Raw genomic sequence first — 21,546 nt, 5'->3', positions numbered from 1 at the left:
TGGATGAGGGCTAGGCCGCCCCCCTGTGGGCTGTCCAGAAACAGCACGTCTTACCGTCCACAAAGTAGTCCGAGTGCCACAAAGCACAAAAGTTGAAGTCCAGCAGGAACCTAAAAACACAAAAGACATTTTTCTTTCATCCACGAAACACAAGAACCTTCTTTTAGACTAAATCATACAAAAGAACTACAACCATGGAAGGATTTACACCATCCTAACCCTAATCCTAACACCCTAACCCTAACCCTAAACATAAAGGATGGAGTACTGTACATGGATAAAGAAGGAAGTACTGTACATGGATAAAGGATGGAGTACTGTACATGGATAAAGGATGGAGTACTGTACATGGATAAAGGATGGAGTACTGTACATGGATAAAGAAGGAAGTACTGTACATGGATAAAGAAGGAAGTACTGTACATGGATAAAGGATGGAGTACTGTACATGGATAAAGGATGGAGTACTGTACATGGATAAAGGATGGAGTACTGTACATGGATAAAGGATGGAGTACTGTACATGGATAAAGAAGGAAGTACTGTACATGGATAAAGAAGGAAGTACTGTACATGGATAAAGGATGGAGTACTGTACATGGATAAAGGATGGAGTACTGTACATGGATAAAGGATGGAGTACTGTACATGGATAAAGGATGGAGTATAAAGAAGGAAGTACTGTACATGGATAAAGGATGGAGTACTGTACACGGATAAAGGATGGAGTACTGTACATGGATAAAGGATGGAGTACTGTACACAAAAACAGCCCAATGTTGGACTGATCCATGCCAAAAGTTGGTTCTCACATGAGAGCGTTGGAGAAGATCCATCGGAGCAAAGCCACGGCGACGTAGAGCGGCTGCAGGATGAGAAGATGCGTGAATAACATGAATAACGTGAATAACGTGAATAACGTGAGTAACGTGAATAACGTGAATAACGTGAATAACGTGAATAACGCGAATAACGCGAATAACGCGAATAACGCGAATAACGCGAATAACGTGAATAACGTGAATAACGTGAGTAACGTGAGTAACGTGAATAACGTGAATAACGCGAATAACGCGAGTAACGTGAATAACGTGAATAACGTGAATAACGTGAATAACGTGAATAACGTGAATAACGTGAATAACGTGAGTAACGTGAGTAACGTGAATAACGCGAATAACGTGAATGACGTGAATGACGTGAATGCCGTGAGTAACGTGAGTAACGTGAGTAACGTGAATAACGTGAATAACGTGAGTAACGTGAATAACGCGAATAACGCGAATAACGCAAATAACGCGAGTAACGCGAGTGACGCGAATGACGCGAATGACGTGAATGACGTGAATAACGTGAGTAACGTGAATAACGTGAGTAACGTGAGTAACGTGAATGACGTGAATAACGTGAATAACGTGAGTAACGTGAGTAACGTGAATGACGTGAATGACGTGAATGACGTGAATGACGTGAGTAACGTGAGTAACGTGAGTAACGTGAATAACACGAATAACGTGAGTAACGTGAATAACGCGAATGACGCGAATGACGCGAATGACGCGAATAATGTGAATAACGCGAATAACGCGAATAACGCGAATAACGCGAATAACGCGAATAACGCGAATAACGCGAATAACACGAATAACACGAATAACGTGAATAACGTGAATAACGTGAATAACGTGAATAACGTGAATAACGTGAATAACGTGAATAACGTGAATAACGTGAATAACGTGAATAACGTGAATAACACGAATAATGTGAATAATGTGAATAACACGAATAACGCGAATAACGTGAATAACGTGAATAACGCGAATAACGCGAATAACGCGAATGGCGTGAATGGCGTGAATAACGTGAATGGCGTGAATGGCGTGAATGACGTGAATGACGTGAATGACGTGAATAACGCGAATAACGCGAATAACATGAATAACGCGAATAACGCGAATAACATGAATAACGCGAATAACGTGAATAACGTGAATAACGTGAATAACGTGAATAACGCGAATAACGCGAATAACGTGAATAACGTGAATAACGTGAATGGCGTGAATAACGCGAATAACGCAAATAACGTGAATAACGCGAATAACGTGAATAACGTGAATAACGTCAATAACGTCAATAACGCGAATAACGCGAATAACGTGAATAACGTGAATAACGTGAATGGCGTGTTCCAGTCCGATGATCGGTGATGATACCCACGCTGAGCAGAGGACGAGCGCCGCTGGCGTGATGGTGGCTGTTCTTGCACATGGCCTGGTAGTCGAACAGGGACACTCTGGGGGCAGGACAAGAACGTTCCATCAACCCAGCGTGCGCGGCGGACTCAAACGAGGCCGGACTTACTTTCTGAACATTCCCATTTTGATGAGCGTCGCCATGACGGAACCGTCCACCTCGCCAAAGAAGCGGCCGACCTGGAGAAGAACATCGTGGTTGTGTTGCGGTTAGCATAAAAGTAGCAGCCCCCCCCCCAACCCCCCCACAATTCCAGGTGTGTTCATCCATGCCTTTCTTCATTTTAGCAAAGTGCACGGCAGCTGTTGCCTTTTGGAATTTGGTGGGTGGGGGTTAAGCCCCGCCCGAAGTCATGTGATGAGCCGCTAAAAAAGATTAGGAGAGTAAATCCCGACCGCAGGCAGATGTTGCGTTTGGGTCTAAACAATCATTAGCTTGGCACAAAGATGGAACGTCACCTCCTTCCTGTCCTTGGATAGCAGGGTGAAGCCGTTGTTGTCCACCAGGAAGCAGCTGAGTTCCTGCACAGGAAGGCGGTGGTTAGTTGTTGTGTCATGTGACCTGGGGGCGTGTGACAGGTACTCACAGGGCTTTCGCAGCTGAGAGGACACAATCCTTCGATGTTGGAACACTGAGGCACCAGGAGAGCTCACAGGTTAGCGGGGCTCACATACAAACACCCCGTGGTCACTTTATTGGGTACAACAGGCCATGTGGCAAACCCTCAGGAGAAGGTGATGGGAAGTGTACCTAATGAAGTGGCCATGGTACGAGCGTTGAAGGCGTGAAAAAGTACACTTACGTCTGTGTTGCTGTCCTGAAAGATGGACAAGAAATGATGGAGAACAGCTTAGGCTTTATTTCTCCATCAGGACAAACATCAAACATCATGATGCTCACGTCACCATAAGCCAGATTAGCATGTTAGCATTTCACATGACTTCATTCATGCTTGCAAGATCATCTTTTTGAGCATGTAGCAGACATTTTATATGAATGGAAGCCAGTTCCCACCACTGAAACAAATGAATATCCCAATGGTAAATCAGAATTATGGATAATACTATCATTCAATGTACATGTTCAATGTACTATAATACAATGGTAAATCAGAATTATGGATAATACTATCATTCAATGTACATGTTCAATGTACTATAATACAATGGTATATCAGAATTATGGATAATACTATAATTCAATGTACATGTTCAATGTACTATAATACAATGGTAAATCAGAATTATGGATAATACTATCATTCAATGTGCATATTCAATGTACTATAATACAATGGTAAATCAGAATTATGGATAATAGTATCATTCAATGTACATGTTCAATGTACTATAATACAATGGTATATCAGAATTATGGATAATACTATCATTCAATGTACATGTTCAATGTACTATAACACAATGGTATATCAGAATTATCGATAATACAACTAAATTATAAGATAAAATGGCATCATTATGAGATTAAAGTAAAAATTATTGTTAATGAGGAACCAAACTACCTAACCTGCTACTTATTAGTTCCTCAGTAACTACTCTAAATGCATGTGCCTTAGTTCCCCAGTAACTACTCAAAATACATGTGCTTTAGTTCCTTAATAACTGCTCTCCTCATTAGTTCATCAGCAACTACTCTAAACACATAGGCCTTTGTTTCCAAGTACTCTTATCGTTAGTTCTGCAGTAACTACTCTAAATGATGTGCCGTAGTTCCTCAGTAACTACTCTAAATGCATGTGCCTTAGTTCCTCAGTAACTACTCTGAATACATGTGCTTTAGTTCCTTAATAACTACTCTAATCATTAGTTCATCAGTAACTACTCTAAACACATGGGCCTTTGTTTCTAAGTAACTACTCTTATCATTAGTTCCGCAGTAACTACTCTAAATGCATGCACCTCAGTTCCTCAGTAACTACTCTAAATGCATGTGCCTTAGTTCCCCAGTAACTATTCTAAATACATGTGCTTTAGTTCCATAATAACTACTCTTATCATTAGTTCCTCAGTAACTACTCTAAATGCATGTGCCTTAGTTCCTCAGTAACTACTCTTCTCATTAATTCTTCATTAGTTCCACTGTAACTACTCTAAATGTATGCACCTTAGTCATTAGTTCCTCATTAACTACTCTAAACATATGTCAGTAACTACTCTTCTTGTTAGTTCCTCAGTAACTATAAATACATATGCCTTTGTTCCTCAGTAACTACTCTAAATGCATGTGCCTTAGTTCCTCGGTAACTATTATACTATTTTCTCATTAGTTCTTCATTAGTTCCACTGTAACTACTCTAAATGCATGTACCTTAGTCATTAGTTCCACTGTAACTACTCTAAAGGTATGTACCTTAGTTCCTCAGTGACTACTACTACTACTGGCTGGAGGTAAGCACACTGACTGACTCAATTGCGTTGGTCATTAAACAATTTTTATTCAAAGTGTGTGTCACAGAATCACACGCTTGTTCCACACGTGCTGCATTCAAAGACCTCTATCGGTGCACTAAAACAGTCACTGACTTGACTTTGTCATGGAAGACCAATCGGAGCGACCAAAGTCATGAGTGCATTCAAAGACCTCTATCGGTGCACTAAAACAGTCACTGACTTGACTTTGTCATGGAAGACCAACCGGAGCGACCAAAGTCATGAGTGCACCATGATGATGTTAGCGAGTGACTTAGCTCACCTGCTTGGTGATGGCCCAGAATCTTTTCTCCAGCAAGTCCAAGGACATCTGCAGGCCCACGGCTAAAAATAGCAGAGAGTGGCATCAGAATAACAAAACAATGACATTTGTGACGATGGGTCCTAAAGCAGCGGTTCCCAAACTTTTGACGTACCCCTTCAGACATTCGACCTGAGGCCATGTAACCTCTACTCCTGCACACTTCCAAAACATAAACCTTATGATGTTAATGAAATTGAAATATTGAAGATAATTCATTGGTTCATCCATGTTTTAGTCATTGTGGGTGAAAAATGTATATTTTGCATGGTAACATTAGGATAAAGTTTGACATGACCGCTGATAAATAGATAAGTTATAAATGTGAGGTGTTCAGGTGCACTCGTAATTTCGAGTGTTAGGCGCCGATTGTTTTTCATTTTTATTCACGTACCCACTACGACATATCACCGTCCTATAGCATGTCCCCATGGCAACACCGCACCATGTGGTGGAAGCGCACGTGCAAGTCACACAACAAGCCCCGCCCCCTGTGTACATTTTAAGCTCTGTGGCCTTTCATTGAGAAGTGATGCTATTTCTGTCACCCTCTCACGCACACACACACACACGCACACACACAGCATGTGGCGTCTCTCTCTACTTATCACATGATGCTCGCTCGCCCTCAGCAGCAGCTTGTCTCTGTGTGTGTGTGAGACAGAGAGAGAGAGACAGATGCAGGCAGCTGAGAGAGCAGTGATGATGATGATGATGATGAGAACGAGGAGGAGGAGCATCCTCCGGAATAAATTGTGGTCCAGATGTTGCAAGTGGATCCAGACTTGTTAGGACCACTTCACGCCCCTTGAGGAGCTCACAGAAGGATGTGAAGCAGATTTGCTTTGGTCGCTTTGGAGGCCGAAGCAAACTCAACACAGGGTGAGTGAGTGTGTGTATCCTTCTGCACACCTGACCCCACACAGGAAGTGCGATTACTGCTAACTAGTGAAAATGACGCATGTGACCTCTGTTTGAAGTTTGAAGTGTTTGTTTCAACTTTCAGGAGTTCCTTCTGCATTCAGGACAACTGGTAAGTCACAAATGTGTAACCTTTGACATGAACGTGATCTATGGAGCCATTGCAAAGATACACACACGGTGCGTTCAATGAGTCAAGTGAGTATATAGGTTGGTTGAGAAGCCCTTTCGCCTCTCATCCGAGCGAGCTTCCTTGGTGTTCATGTTCAAAGACTAGATAGGACAGCTCTAATCTGAGGGGCCGGTGCTGGATCAAGTATTTATCCTCTCAACTCGCTCCCAGATCTTGGTCCATATTAAAGTCAATACATAATCCCTCATTTCGGTTCTGGACCCGACCGTGGTAAGTGAAATTTTGTTCGATTTGGTTCGATTTGTTCAATTAAGTTCGATTCCTTATTTATGAATCTAATATTTTCAAAGTTAGAGCATAGAAAAAATGCTCATGACCTTCTAAATATGTGTATTAACATTTATAGAGCCCTCTAGACATGAAATAACATCCCTATAGCCACCTTTACACTACTATTACCCAATATAGTCGACATAGAAGACATAGAAAATATGTTTATGACCTTCTAAATATGTGTATTAACATTTATAGAGCCCTCTAGGCATGAAATAACACCCCTACAGCCACCTTTACACTACTATTACCCAATATAGTCGACATAGAAAAGATGTTTATGACCTTATAAATATGTGTATTAACATTTATAGAGCCCTCTAGGCATGAAATAACATCCCTATAGCCACCTTTACACTACTATTACCCAATATAGTCGACATAGAAGACATAGAAAAGATGTTTATGACCTTCTAAATATGTGTATTAACATTTATAGAGCCCTCTAGGCATGAAATAACACCCCTACAGCCACCTTTACACTACTATTACCCAATATAGTCGACATAGAAAATATGTTTATGACCTTTTAAATATGCTTCCTAACATGATTAGGGCCATCTAGACATTTAATATAAATCCCCAATAGTCACGTTACTGTCGTATTACCCAATGTAGTAAAATAAGACATAATAAGACATTGGCCATATTCAATCATGAAACAGCAATGACTTATTAATACTATTTTTCTGACAAAAATTTTAGTGTCAAGGCATTACTGTACCTCCCTTTCCAAAATGCTTTGTATAAATTTTTTAGGCCTTGATAACCAAAAGTCGTATTTAAGGCATTTTGAGGAGCCACAGGGCCCCTCAATGACAAGTGATGACCTCATTAGGGATGCCAGGTTGGGGGGTGGGTCTTCGTTGTCCCAGCAGCATCTGGAGTGCAGGACAGACGTCTGTCAGGTTTAATCTGATGGCGGTCACTGATGCGTCTAATCTGGTTGATGGTGCATTTGAGCCTCACAGCTGTTTCCTCCACACACAAAAAAAAACCACTCCTATCTGCCAGGAGCTCCACGTCACGTTAGAAACTTTGCTAACAGAAGCGACATGCTAACAGTGACATGAACTTAGTGAATGGGATAAGATGTCGGCAGAGGACCAGCTAAACCTCTGATCTGTGACCTTCCACATTCTGTCGGACGTTGTCCTCGTCGTCCACGTCCTCGTGTATGGCGGCCCGGAGGCGGCTGGCGCCCTCTTTGTGGCAAGCTAACAGAGCAAGATGGAGCGTCAACAAAGCAAAGAGCTCCAGGCTGCCATCGTCCCTCGGATGGTGTGTCTGGGCTCTAAAAAGCATCCTCCAAGCCTAAACTAATGGACTACACGTTTGTGCGCTTGTCATGAAGAAAGTGTGAGTGAGGATGGAAAGAGAGGATGATTTTTCCTCCGCACCAGCAAAGACTGTCCCGCAATCTCCCTTCACATGTTTGAGGACCTCGAGCAGATCATCTCACGCCACTACAGAGGGCAGAGTGCAGAGGAATAAAGCTTTCCAGGGATTACTGCAGTCAAACTATTTCTGGATCTGCTCGAGGCTGGAAGGGGCAAGCTGCTAGCATTAGCATGGAGCACATCAGCCAGGCCTGAGATGCTTAAGCTGTTAAGCATTTCACACGGGACTGTTTTGGTGAACATGAATGTGAAATATCCGTTAAACTGTTGGTGCCGGGAAAGACACCTCGTCCGGCTTCTGAGCTCCACCCCACCAACGGTGCTACGTTACCGCTCTGAGTTCATACACGCTAAATCAGGGGTCTCCAACCAGTAAATCACGAGCTGCTAGTAGCTACTAAACATTTTTCAATTAGCTCTCCAAAGACTTTAATAATTTATTATCATTCCGATACCAAATATGTCAAAAGTGGGGTTTGTCCGCAATGAGGAAGCACTTGGACGTGTGACCAAACACAGCGTAGCGGGTGTACCCGGAGGCGGGCGTGGGTGGAATTGGTTAAAACAGAACATTTTAGCGGGAAGCACAAATTCGAGGAAATACAGCTGAAATATGTTCAGATTCTACAAAATCGAAAAAAGCATTCTGTGCGGGTTATTGTGTGTAACTCCTCTATAGGAGTCCACTACTCAATACAAAGGGTGGAAAATTAGCATAATAGATGCCCTTTAAGTTTCCACAGTGCAAAATGTAAATACTGTTGCTAACATGTTGATCTGGAGTGTATGTAGGTCATGAAGACCAGTGGAATGAGAGTTCAGAGCGCTAGCCGTCAAGCTAAAAGCCCCAATCGCTTTTCAGGTTGAGGGAGTGAGGTTTCCCATCGTACACCCGCACAGCCTCACTGGCTGCTGTAAAGTCTGACTCGGGTCTCATTTTAGGATCGTGTTGTGGTCCGAGGCATAATCCATGTTGCTGACATGAGGCACCAGGACCAGGACAGACACAACTTCCATGAAATTTGTGGTGAGTCTCCTCTCAGAAACCACGTAGATGATGGTGGTAAGGATGAGGGTTTTTGCAGTCACGTCCATCCTGCTGCTGGTTCTGCTGGGGCTGCTTGGCTCAGTCTGCTGCTGTCCCAGCGTCTGCATCTGTGATGGGAACACCACCGACTGCTCCGCCCTGGGCCTAACCTCTTTGACACCCCTACTGCCACTGCTGGACCAGGACACCGATACCCTGCGCCTGGCCCAGAACAACCTCTCTTTCCTGGCTGCTTCAGACTTTACCAACCTCACCAGCCTGAAGGTCCTGGATCTTTCCCAAAATCACTTTTCCACCCTTCAGGCGGGAGTCTTCTCATGCCTGAGTAGCCTGCGGTGGCTCAATCTGTCCGGCAACCACCTGGGAACACACCTCGCTACCTCATGCAACGCTAACTGCAGCAAAGAGCTGGAGCAAAAGCTCAACAGAAGCCGTGGAGGGGTGGGCTTGAGCAAGGAGGTCTTCAAGGGGCTAGAGTGGCTGCACGGTCTTGACCTGTCCTACAATGGCCTCCTCTGGCTACCCGTAGACCTACTGAATGGACTCCAGAGACTCTCATGGTTGTCGCTGGCCAGGAATCGGCTGGCAGTCCTGGAGAGAGGCACCTTTGAGCCACTGGTGGGGCTTCATCAGCTCCTGCTGGCTGGGAATCCTTGGGAATGTGACTGCAAGCTATGGGACTTCAAGCACTGGATGGAGTGGATGATCTACAGAGGTGAGCAGTCAATGTCTAGAAGCATGAGGATCATCTCAAATGTCCTCTCTTTTTGTTTTTTCTTCCCAGATGGTTTGGTGGACACGATGACGTGCAGCTTTCCAAGAAACCTGATGGGCAGGAACCTCCGCAACGTACCAGCGGAGATGTTCAACAACTGCCTGCGGGGTGGCGCCAGGGAAGCTACGTTCGGCGGCAGCATCCGGCCTCTCTGTCCACCGGGCCGTGTCAGCAGCAACGACGAGTGCGTCCGCCAGCGCTACCGTCCGGTTAGCGTCCGCCGAGCACACGTGACGCAGATTGTGGCGGGGGTGGTGTGCAGCACGGTGTGCGTCATGATGGTGGTGGCGGCAACGTACGGATGCATCTACGCATCGCTGATGGCTCGCTTCCAGCGGGAGCTGAAGAACCGAGGGCAGCCTCTGATGGCCGAGTGCAGAATGGATGACCCTGAAGATGTGCAATCCCCAACCGAGGTGCCAGAGGAGGCACCGCCTAAAGAAGCCTGTGTGGTCCATGGGTACCGAATCAGCAGCTTCTGACTTTTGGCTAAGAGATGCGGGGTTCCATCCTCGCTGCCGTCACCCATTCCATCCTCGCTCCCTTCACCCAGTCACTGTTGTTGTGTCCCTGGGCAAGGCACTTCACACGTCTCCCCTCCAGTGATACCCACACTGGATTATGAATGTTTGTTGGTGGTCGGGGAGGCCGTAGGACGAGCGAATTGGCAACCACGTTTCCGTTTCCCCAAGGCCGCTGTGACTACTGATGTCCACCGGTGTGTGACTGAGAAGTGAATGAAAAATGGCTTCACTTCATTGGGAAGCGGTGGTCGGAGAGGCCATATAGGCAGCCATGTTTCCGTCAGACGACCGCAGGACAGCTGTGACTACTGATGTACTGTTGATGTGTGATTGAGGAATGAAGGAAAAATGGCTTTTGAAGTGCTTTGGGTGCCTTGAAAATAATGAATATTTACATTATCTTCTTCAATAAGCTTCATAAATGTTCTTTTTGTAATATTGTATTGTAACTTTTTCCCAAACCTAATTTTCAAGAAAAATGCACTTTTATTTTATTTTGTTCTCTAGGTTTATTCTCGCAAAATTGCAACTTTCTTTTTTGTTAGAATACAACTTTTCCTCTTATTCTTGTCAAATTATTATTTTTATTTATTTATTTCTGCATTTTTAAAAAATATATTTTCCAACTAACTTTCTTCTTTCTCGTAATTATGACCTTATTCCCATAATATTAGAACCTAATTTTATAAAAATTACAATTTTATTTAATTGTTTTTCTTATTATGATTTTTGAAATTTTTTTCTTTAATATTTCGACTCTATGCTATGAAAATGACATTATTTTTCCTTGTAATATTACAACTTTATTCTCATAAAATTAAGACTTTATATTGCGTTACAATACAACTTTTTTCTCTTAGTATTCTTACTTTATTCTCATAAAATTACAGCTGTTCTTTCTGTTTTTTCTTTCCAACTATTTCCACTTTTTTAATGTAAATTGTCTTCTAATTGTAATTATGACTTTATTCCCATAATACAATGTTACCAATATATAATAGACTCTGAGCTACTCCAACATGTGTACTTCAATGACTGCCCGTGCCCTGTGGGAAGCACACCTAAAGTACTCTTCACTCATAATGACTGTGTTAATAAACACTGTTTGTCTAAAGTGAGTGTAGTTTAAAGTTAAAAGTTCAACATACCTCCGGCGATGGCGGTCTTCCCTTGTGATGACACAGTGACGGCGGTGGTGGCCACCACGTACTTCACGCCTACGGACAACAACAACTGTGCTTTAAAAGCGACGCCAAAACAACACATCCCGCGATGGCAAGACCAGAAGGACCTTTGTCATTGATGGGGTAGTAGAAGAAGCTTCCAGGGGGGGTTTCCACGGCAAGTCGGTACCACAGCGGGAAGTGATCGATGGTGAACAGGTTGTCCTTGTCAGCAGGGGTCAGGAACTTTCTATGCAGTGGAAAAGACAGACGTGTGTGTGTGACGTCACGTGACCGCAACACAATTTCAAGTGTCGCTACTTTGCCACTCGCGTCTCCACGCCGGCGTATCTTGCGATCCTCATCAGGCCGGAGCGAGTACCCAGGAAAGCCGTCTCGATGCCTGGCTCCACCCTGTCCGAGATATTTTGTCATGAACGAAATAACACATGTCCACATGTCCACTGGGTCCCACCTGGCATTCAGCATCAGGGCGTTCCAGTAGGCCTCCATGGGCGCCGTCACCACGGCATCAAACAAGGTTTGCTGCAGCAGAAACTCATCACCTAGGCAACAAAGAGGCGGGGTCGGTGAAAACCACCACTTTGATGACATGTTGACCGCCTTACACTCCAGGTCAGGCTCCTTCCCCAGCAGGTAGCGAATGGCGACTTGCAGCTGAGAGTACTTGCGGTGGGCGGGGTCAATGTCCGTCTCGCAGTAAGTCCTGAAAAAGAAGAAAAGTTTGGATGAATGAATGAACAATATGTGATAGATATCTGTCCCGTGTATATGGCCACCACTTTGTAAACAGGCTTCTCTACGCATCTTAAAATGGAGCGCAGCCGACTACGCGTCAATCACCTACAATTGTTGCAGCCGTGGAGTTTTTCTTCGGCAAATAAGCTAACCTAGCATGATGTTGAAATGTAATGTCAGCACTGTTGCTCACATCTGTACCATCCTCTACTGCTCCTTAATGTTAGGTTGTCGTAGAGCAGGGGTCTCAAACACGCGGCCCGCGGGCCAAATGTGGCCCGCAGGACACTAGTTTGAGGCCCCCGCCTTGATATGTAAGTTTAATGTTAGTGCGGCCCGCGCAAGATTGATATGGATGCTGTATGGTATCATGTACCCAGAAAAAATTATTACGTTTGATTAATGTTCATGTTAAAGGTTAAATAACTGTTAATAGTTATCCTCCCTATCCATGTGGAAGTGGTAAGTTTTTGGCTATTTAAGTTTAAAGGAAATAACTTGAAGGCTACTGTTTAGGTCGCTAGCTCTCTAGTTTGCGAGTTAGCATGTGTCTCAAGACCCTGCAGTTGCGCAATATGTTGTAAATAAAAAGAGTATAAATGTGACTATAGTCGTGTTTTGTCATGTCTACAGGGCTCTAATAATGCTTTGTTCATTTTAATCTGAAAAAAATAATTTGCCGACCCACCAACTATATGTGGTTTCTTAAGTTTTTATTATTTGCCGTTTTATTATTATTATTATATTTATTTATTACTGATTGATTGATTTTCTTTATTCTTGATTTGTTTATTTATTTTTCATCTTATTTTGTGCAGAAAAATAAATATTAAGATATTTGAGAACAGTGGAATGCACTGAAAAAGTTTGTATATTTTTCTGTTTTTAATAAATGCGTTTTTTTTTTTTTGGAAAACCTGATGCGACCCAGCCTTGCCCAGACACTAGCTCCAGTGGCCCCCAGGTAAATTGAGTTTGAGACCCCTGTCGTAGAGTATGTGATGCATACGCCATCTATTACGTTGGAAAAGTGAAGAGTTGGCGTGAAAACGCAGAAAATCATTTGCATCCCCAATTTACTTCCCAAGGGCGTTGCACCTTGTCTGCATGTTTGAAAACCCATGTGGGCCACGTGCATGTCTCTTGTGATTTCCCCCGTTTTTGCGCGCCGCCAGCACGTACATCAGAATGTAATTCCTCCTTTACTTCAGTTGCTGAAAAACACCATAAATGGGACCGTTACAAAAAAAGACAATCGTACCACTCAGCGGCGATGCTCAGGTCTGGGGAGGTGAGGTCATGCAGCCCTGCAGATAAAAAGGAAAGGTGCAGATTAGACACCCAACCATGTGGCGGGTAAGAAAAGTGACTGGTGATGTTTTCTACAGGAAACAAATACGATGGACGTGACGACATGCCGATAGGTAACCCTACCTTCTTCCACAGACACGTTGCCCACGAACATAAGTTTCCCGTGACCTCGGGTCAGCACCATGCCAAAGCTGCAAAGAGGCATGATAGCTAGGTACTTTGCTGCCCTCTGGTGCCCACATGGCTCAAATACATCCATGTTTCAAGTACCTTAGAGTTCTATACAAGCAATAAAGATCTTGAAAATGAATATGAACCATCTCACCTGAAAGGTGTGTCGTCAATGTTTGTGTAGAAATATTCGTTGGTGAGGAACAGAGGTCTTTTCTGTTGGGGGGGGGGAATCAGTCAAAATATTGTCTCTTCAACATTTGTATTTGAGTTGAATGGTCTTTAATAGTTGAATTTTAAGTTGTTAATTTCCCGTATTTAGTGACATCACACCACAAGACGTGTCAGCTTCCTCTAAACATCTCACCCCGTTGTCCACGGATGCTCTGATGTTCAGACCCAGATTTCCCGTCTCGCCCCTCACCATGGCGGTCCTGAGCTGGACGGGACACGGGACACAGGATGAGTGGGGAATGCGGGAACAGAACTGTTGCCGTTTGGGAAGTTACCATCTCCTCCGTGTCCTCCCACTCCACCTCCGACAGATCCACGCTGTTGTAGTTGGGCTTGGGCTTCAGCTTCTTCCCGTCCTTGTACTGCAGGGGCGAGAAGCGGACTTCAGCTGCCAGCCCGCGACTGACCGCTTTCTACGGGAACTCACCAGAGGTCGAAGGTCAGGGTGGGCCAGGATGTAGCCGTTGTTGGTGATGAGGAAGGCGTAGCCGTGAGCTCCCAGCTGAAGGACAGCGTGATGATGATCTTGTATGTGGACGCGACACGGGGCACAAAGACAAGGACAAGACACTGACCATGTATCTGGGCGCCAGCTTCATCACCTCCATGAGGGGGATATCAGAGCCTACCACGCCCAGGAGGATCCCATGGGACAGCTGGAGGGACAGGGAGTAGTACACATTTAGATGTTCCATGTTCCTTGATGGGCCTTCAACTGATACCATGCTCAACAATGTTCTCCTTTTTGCTAGCTGACACCTAGCTGTCGCCGACCATCTAACAATAGGCTGACCAAAGATTCTATTTTCCCAGGAGATGTCCTGTTTTCACTTCCTGTCCAAGTGCAGAGTTATGGCGGTTAATTGGTTCTGTGATAGCTGACTTTCCGTGAAGTTCTTGAAACATCTAGAACTGGTAGCAAGTCTGCTGTGATGCTTTTAGTTCCCCTTAGCAGCTAGCTCCCGCCGGTGCTAACCACGCTACAAGATCAACAGCAAGCTAGCACAGCTGCTTTCATGGCACTCACCGTCTCCTTCTTCTTGCTGAAGACAGGCATGGCCACCGAGGTCATCAACAGGAGACTCTGAGCTTTGGTGTTGAAGAGCTGACACACACACAAGAACATCCTCTTCAAAACAAATAGGATGCTTCACATCAAGGAAGCACGCAGGCGCCATTTAAATGTGGAATGTGGGATGATAAATGCTTTTACCTCTTTGGTTTTTGGAAGCTGGTGGAGCGATGGAGCGATGAAGGGATGAAGATGAAGCGGAAGAAGAAGAGGATGAAGATGGTGGAGGTAGGAAAAATGGGTGTACCGTCCCTTTAAGATAGCTCACCACAGTGTCCATGTAGGCTTCGGTCCAGATAATGTCGTGATCGTGGTTGATGACCATGGGCCGACTGAGCACGTGCAGGTATTCCATGACGTTCTCCTGCACGTCAGCCAGCGTGGACACGTGCGTGTAGTAGCCTTTGTTGTTGCAGGCGATCCACTTGGTGTTCTGGGCGAAGGTCATCTCTCTGCCGATCAAATACGTGAAGACTCGGACCTAGGAGAACACGTGCTGCTGGTGAGGACAATATCTGACACGTTGATGGAGAATAAGGAGAGACAGCCGGAGTAGCCACCCTGCGCTCGGGCCAGTTGAACTCCTCAAAGACAGACTCAAAGTCCTCCATGGCGCCGTCTGTGATCAACATGATGGCCTGATTGCACATGCTTCCCAGACCGTTGGCCCGCGCCTGCACACACACACACACACACACACACACACTTACTGAAGGTCACTGCTTCACCAAGAGAAGTTCACCTCTAAGCCAGAGTTGTCCAAGACGTTCGATATATTTCAAGAAAAAACTTGCCTCTCATCTTTGTGCTGTACAGCGATCCCTCATTTATGGCGGTTCGTTGGCGCCAAAAACTGCCCCCGGCCCGCACTTTGGATAGCACTGCTCTAAGCTCAGACACGTACCTCACTGAGAATCTTGAAAGACTCCTTCATTGCGTTCTTGATCTTTGCTTCTCCTTTCACGTGCAGCTCTTCCACCAGCATCTTGAAGTGCTGACAGACAAGGGGAGTTGTCATGGCAACGCATAAATACCTATTGTTCGGGTACCCCTTATACGGCCCCCCTGGCCAACATTTTAAACATCTTAAAGTCAGGCTATGGGATCGCTATCAGTATCGCTATCAGTGTCGCTATTGGTATCGACACATTTCACTCATGGATGATTGGCATGGGCAGCGTAAAACCGTGATGGGAGCATCCCTATATTGATAATATGACTATAAAATGACTACATTGATAATGCTGAGGACTTGTTTCTTATATTAAAATATTCACTAATTATATTGCATCAGATGTGTGTGTATGTTTGTGTACCTCTCTATTGTCCAAGTCAGCCTGGACCAGAGTTCCTTTGAAGCATGGCTCCACGTAGCGCACGTAGTCTGTGTACTGTACACAAACACACACAAACATGGTGAACATCATAACATCAGTACTGTATGCATGTGAGCGCATGCACGCGTGTCTCACTGCGATGACGTTGACAAAGTCGTTCTCTCCCAGCGTGTCCAGGATGGTGTTGATGGTGTGCTTGGCGATGGTCATCTTCAAACCCTTCATGCTGCCGCTGATGTCCACCATGATGATGATGTCCTTGGGAGATGTGGCCGCCTGGATGTACCTGATGCACACACGCATGCGCATATTTTACCGCCAACTGTCCTCATACGGAGTACAGCCATACAGCGATTGTATGGTGATAAAGTAAAAAGCGGACCACCCCGTATTTGCCATTCAGTATTTGTGTCCCTGCAAATGTGGTAAGTTCATACATACATTTTTTTTTTAATGCTACAAACATTAATTTTTCCTCATGAACGTTTTTGACTTTGTTCTGTTAAATGACAGCTGTTCTTCTATTTATTTTTATTGTATAACTATTTCACATTTCTTTTCTTTTCAGAAGATTTTAAGATTTTATTGTTTGTTTTTAAGGCGTTGAATAGGCTGGCCCCCAAATACATCTCGGACCTCTTCCAAATTTGCTCTCTGAGGTACGAGGGCCAGCTCCAACTACGACGAGACTTAAGACCAGGGGAGACCGAGCCTTTTCTGTGGTTAGCCCCAAGCTATGGAACTCTCTCCCCTCCCAAGTAAAAAAGGCCCCCAACATCGAAAGCTTTAAATCTCGTTTTAAAACTTACTTTTATTCTCTGGATTTTAACTGAGTCGTATGGTCCTGTGTCTTTTAGTTCTTTCTTTTTATTTTAATTGGTTTTATTTTTATACTTTTATTGCTTTGCTTCTTGTTTTTAATATTTTAATATCTATTTTACTATTTTATTTGTTATTTTAGTTTTGGATTAAATTCAATTTGTACCTTTATTTATTCTATTTTATTTTTAATTTTTATTTTACTAGTCTATGCAGCACTTTGAAAACGTGCTATATCAATAAAGTGGATTGGATTGGAGAAGTATATGATAGTATATGTTTCCCTGACCAGTCCAGGGTGTACCTTGCCTCTCACGCAAAGACAGCTGGGATAGGCTCCAGCATACCCTTGTGAAGATAAGCAGCGTATAAAATGAATGATGGATGGATGGATGGATGGATGGATGCTGGATGGATAATGGATGGAGTGGCGCGGGTCAATGAAAACAAAACACACTTAAGAGTCTCTTAAGGGTGAACAGGAATGAAAACTCACCAATTTCGGTTTCTGCAGTCAAAAGCCGCCACCCCGTTTGTGTCTGGAGTCCATTTGATGCCTGAAAGATGACTTTAGTTTTCAATGTGTTTCTGCTCAGCCCCCCCGGTGGCCCCATGCTGCCCCCTGGTGGCTGTGAAAGCGTGCCAGCCTACCAGGGTAGATCCTGAAGAAGCCAGTGGAGCTGCCGAAGTACTGCCAGGTCAGCGTGGGGTCCTTCTGGAAGTTTCCGATGAAAACGTCATTGAGCGCCTCCGAGTTGTAGATGGCGTTGAGGATGTTGGGATCTAACGTGCGGCGGGACACGAGCGGAGCGTTAAAGCGATGCTGTCGGCTCCTGGCTTTCTGTGCGTCTAGGGGCCCCGCTCACCTTTGTTGTAGACGTTGGTGGGCACCTGGATGTTGCTCATCTGCGTATTGACAGCCATCTTGTTGAAGTGCTCGTTCTCCTCCAGGGGGAACTCGCCGCCCAGGTCCACGAAGTTGCCATCCTCGTCCGCCGTGTTGATGAGCATGGAGTTGTAGTAGTCAAACTGACGAGACACCACAAAATGAACCCTCACTTCAGCATCCAATCACATTACGGTTACGTGACTGACATCTAGTGGCCAGTGTGGAATACTACATCAGTACAACCTCTTCAGATTTAGACATTTTTAGGCTGGCATATTTGTGTGCTAATACTTGGACATATTCAGCCACAAATGAATGAAGATGCGTTTTTGATCACATGCCACCTGTCAATCACCCACCTCTAAGGAGGCGTTGAACTCATGGTACAGGTCGGCGTCTTCCGCGGACTCTGCTAACCTCTGAAACAGAAAGACGGCGATGAGGACACAAACACATCCTTTATGGATGCTTTTCATTCCCGCTCACCTTCACTGATTTCATTTTGCTGCCCAGCATGCGTTCTATTTCATCCGCATAGTCCTTCACCAGGTCTCCCCCGTCCAGGTCCACTATCTGGATGATGGACTCCACGTCCTTGAGTTTCTGGCGAGGCACAAACACAGTGAAAAGGTCAGTGTATGCTAGTTGCAGGCCGGCTAACAAACGCAAACAAGATATTATTCAAGGAAAAGTGCACTTCATGTTGAATGTTGGCCATCATCCACCATCCTCATGTGAGACATGAACACTAAAGATATAAAAACATGATGAAAAAAAGATCATCATGCATGTAATGGGACACACCTATCTCATCTGTACAAAACCTCAAAAAAACATCTAGACAGTTTACACTTTGTCTAACAATCTAACACCACACAGCAGTGGACGCTGTCTTTTTGCTTTTGAGGCTAATGGTAGCGTTCCTTTCATGTCTCACGTAAGGATGATGGGCAGAATTCCATAAAAAATGCAGATGAGCGAGGGACACGAGCCAATCATGGCGTCCACCAGGTTCAGCTGCGTCACTTTGACTCTGTTAAGAAGCTCTCAGAGTGGATTAGCTTGAACCGCACATGGGAGATGAATAACAGGAAGAGGCGTCATAAATGTCATCCATCTAACGTATCTGATTTACCTTCTGCAGGAGCAGAGATCCTGAGTACTTGATGGAAAGATCTCGCAGCTGCGTGGAGAAGACGGACGCCCACTGCTGCACGCTGCAATGGCACACAAACATTCACAACCTTCTTGATGAATGAATGGATTGAAACTCAGCATTGACGCCAGCCTTCTGACAAGCAAGCTAGCGCCTTGGTTAGCGTCATTCCTTCCTTCCTTCCAGAAGGAGTCATCATATTTTGAGGGACAAAAAAAGTTCAAATATGGGAATAAATATGAGAAGAAAATAATGTCTTCTTGCTTTGGCTAAGACTTTTGGACTCCTTTTCACCTGCTCTAGAATGTCAGCTAACCTGTAACCTAAAGTGTGTTAGCATGTCAGTGGCGCCGAGCGGGATCGGTGAAAGTGGGTCACACAGTGGAAGGTGAGCTGATGAGGCCTGGCTGGTCTCCAGCGGCCCGCAGATGGATGGCCAAGGGGGTGGGGTGGGGGAATCATGCTAACACTTCACTGCAAATGAGGTTATTAGCATGCTAACACGAGAGGGGACAAGGTGGGGGGGGGGGGGGTCATCATCATACTACATGACACTCAAAACGCTCCTCTGTGCCACCTCCGAACATTCTAGAAGAATGGTGGTGCCAGCGTCCCGGGCCCAGAGCTGGTTTTGATGGGAGTGCTAACGCAGATTAACCAGATTAGCGGCCCCGGTGGACAAGATGCCAGATTGACACGAGGCCGGCTAAATATGTGGAACAGTTCAACTGATCCAAATCCTGGCCAGTGACCCACCAGCAGGGGGTGGAGACTTGAGCCATCCAATGAGAGGAAGTGAACGCCACGCTTCAAAAATGCAGTTTGCTGCTATTTACTCATTATTAGTAGTATTATGATAACAAGTGCAGAGCAGAGGTTATGTTTTCGCCAGCATTTGTCTGTTTATGTTCAAAACAACTTGAAAAGGATTTGGATGAAATTTTCAGGAACTGTGAGAAATGGGATGGTGAAGAACCTATAAAATGTTGGTGATCTGGATCTGGATCTAGCCATTTTTTTCATGATTCTTTAACATTCCAAGATAGGACCAATAATTTTGGCATGTGTGCATATACTAACTCCACAAAAAAATGGTCAGAACCCTTGTTCAGGACATTAGCCTTCCTAGTACATTGCATGGACCCAGTGGACATTAGCGTGTTAACATTGCTAGCATGCTAATATAAACATACAGTAATTGCATTTTTAGCCATTTCCATGGACAGACATACAGTATATACATGTAGCGCTATCATGCTAGAAGTTGCCATGCTAACATTAGCATAGTAGAATTTTTATCAATTTTTATAGGTGGACACTTATGTTAGGTTTTAACTTCTTAATGTTTGCCTTGCTAGCATCCAACATGAGCATACTGACATAATAATGAGATTTTCATGAATATGAACTTAAGCACTTAGCACTATCATGCTAGGTATTACCATGCTAAAATAATCATACACTTTCAGCATTTTTAGGTAGGCACTTAGCACTATTATGCTAGGTGTTAGCACGCTAACATTAGCTTGCTAGCACTCTAACTCATTTAAAGCCTTCCATGGGATTTTGTCATGGTCGAGAAATCTAAATATAGATATATAATGTAGATAAGATGACTAATATTTATGGTGAAAAATCACAATATGGAGGCGGCAAAAAAAAAGAAACCAACAAACTCAGACATTTGGTTGCAGAAACAGTTAGAATGTGACAGTAAAAAAAGTAAAAGTAAAAATATTAAAGAAATCATTATGACAAGAAAAACTTTAAATAGTTGGAAAAACTGAAGTTTTACAAGAATAAAGTGAAAATATGAAAAGTTTCTATGAGAAAAGGTCAAGTTTTAAAGGTCGTCATATTATGAGAAACAACCAAAATAATGTAAAACTAGCTGAGGGAAAGTTAGAATATTCTAGGAATAAAGTTGAACTATTTGGAATTGGGAAAACAGTTTGCTTCGACCAGACGACAGAATGATGGAAGACACGGGTCAGGAAGTTAGAAAGAGCACTCACGTCTCAGGTGGGATCTTCATCTGTGCTTGAACCGTCACCCACAGGAAGAGGAATCCCACGATTCCATGAAGCTTTATCCTCTGCCCCATCCCGCTTCCGGTCGGGAGACTTTCGCTCTGGGAAGGCGGTCAGGTTAGGGAGGAGGACACTGCTTCCTCGTGTCCTCATCAAGTGTCTGCACCGACAGCTTCTCAAGACTTCTTCAAGTCCACTGCAGATATTCCTGATGCTTTGTCCATCTTCTTCCTCATGACATCGACAGCCAGTTGTCCACCTCAGGGTCCACGCTAGTAAGAGGACAACGGTGCTGGCGGCCTGATGGAGATTTTGCAGCCGCTCGCCCAATTTGCAATCGTAATCCACTTGGATTAAAAACCCCTCTTCTCCTGGGAGAGACGAACAGGGACAGGATGGGAACGCCTCATTGGACCACAGCTCTGTTTTATCTAAGAGGATTACACACACACACTCACACA

The 21,546-nt window shown here is 44.4% G+C and overlaps 2 protein-coding genes across 7 annotated transcripts in view; one reads left to right on the top strand and one right to left on the bottom strand.

Moving 5' to 3' along the window:
* Positions 1–21,546, bottom strand: part of LOC131130718 (voltage-dependent calcium channel subunit alpha-2/delta-4-like) — a 24,378-nt gene extending 2,832 nt beyond the window's left edge. For 2 of the 5 annotated variants that reach the window (XM_078790436.1, XM_078790472.1), the window contains exons 1-34: positions 21,071–21,545; positions 19,035–19,116; positions 18,386–18,502; positions 18,259–18,318; positions 17,877–18,039; positions 17,662–17,793; positions 17,507–17,567; positions 16,327–16,477; positions 16,171–16,245; positions 15,759–15,848; positions 15,415–15,528; positions 15,123–15,335; positions 14,996–15,013; positions 14,810–14,887; positions 14,358–14,438; positions 14,210–14,284; positions 14,058–14,144; positions 13,916–13,987; positions 13,703–13,764; positions 13,501–13,568; positions 13,328–13,373; positions 11,937–12,034; positions 11,783–11,873; positions 11,629–11,721; positions 11,436–11,557; positions 11,293–11,361; positions 4,972–5,033; positions 3,062–3,076; positions 2,846–2,890; positions 2,718–2,780; positions 2,368–2,438; positions 2,224–2,299; positions 813–865; positions 55–110 (exon numbers count right to left, since the gene is read on the bottom strand). In XM_078790436.1, coding sequence (XP_078646562.1) covers positions 55–110; positions 813–865; positions 2,224–2,299; positions 2,368–2,438; positions 2,718–2,780; positions 2,846–2,890; positions 3,062–3,076; positions 4,972–5,033; positions 11,293–11,361; positions 11,436–11,557; positions 11,629–11,721; positions 11,783–11,873; positions 11,937–12,034; positions 13,328–13,373; positions 13,501–13,568; positions 13,703–13,764; positions 13,916–13,987; positions 14,058–14,144; positions 14,210–14,284; positions 14,358–14,438; positions 14,810–14,887; positions 14,996–15,013; positions 15,123–15,335; positions 15,415–15,528; positions 15,759–15,848; positions 16,171–16,245; positions 16,327–16,477; positions 17,507–17,567; positions 17,662–17,793; positions 17,877–18,039; positions 18,259–18,318; positions 18,386–18,502; positions 19,035–19,116; positions 21,071–21,159 — 2,848 coding nt within the window. In that variant the 5' untranslated portion in view covers positions 21,160–21,545. Of the gene's footprint in view, positions 1–54; positions 111–812; positions 866–2,223; positions 2,300–2,367; positions 2,439–2,717; positions 2,781–2,845; positions 2,891–3,061; positions 3,077–4,971; positions 5,034–11,292; positions 11,362–11,435; positions 11,558–11,628; positions 11,722–11,782; positions 12,035–13,327; positions 13,374–13,500; positions 13,569–13,702; positions 13,765–13,915; positions 13,988–14,057; positions 14,145–14,209; positions 14,285–14,357; positions 14,439–14,809; positions 14,888–14,995; positions 15,014–15,122; positions 15,336–15,414; positions 15,529–15,758; positions 15,849–16,170; positions 16,246–16,326; positions 16,478–17,506; positions 17,568–17,661; positions 17,794–17,876; positions 18,040–18,258; positions 18,319–18,385; positions 18,503–19,034; positions 19,117–21,070 lie in introns of all 5 variants that reach the window. The other 3 variants (XM_058074574.2, XM_078790499.1, XM_078790449.1) reach the window with 3 other exon arrangements.
* Positions 5,668–12,646, top strand: LOC131130720 (leucine-rich repeat and transmembrane domain-containing protein 2-like). 2 transcript variants are annotated; one of them, XM_078790612.1, is made up of 5 exons: positions 5,668–5,892; positions 6,017–6,043; positions 8,740–8,824; positions 8,883–9,560; positions 9,630–12,646. In XM_078790612.1, exons 3-5 carry the CDS (start codon positions 8,779–8,781, stop codon positions 10,100–10,102), a joined length of 1,197 nt encoding a protein of 398 aa, XP_078646738.1. In that variant the 5' UTR covers positions 5,668–5,892; positions 6,017–6,043; positions 8,740–8,778; the 3' UTR covers positions 10,103–12,646. The 2 variants fall into 2 exon arrangements, with proteins under 2 accessions (XP_078646738.1, XP_057930568.2); XM_058074585.2 differs by having other exon boundaries at positions 6,017–6,334.

This window comes from Doryrhamphus excisus, linkage group LG1 (genome assembly GCF_037039965.1).
Source record: "Doryrhamphus excisus strain RoL-2023G ecotype Guam linkage group LG1, RoL_Dexc_Guam_v1.1, whole genome shotgun sequence".
Classification (NCBI taxonomy): Eukaryota; Metazoa; Chordata; class Actinopteri; order Syngnathiformes; family Syngnathidae; genus Doryrhamphus; species Doryrhamphus excisus.
This window is presented reverse-complemented; position numbering and strand designations above follow the sequence as displayed.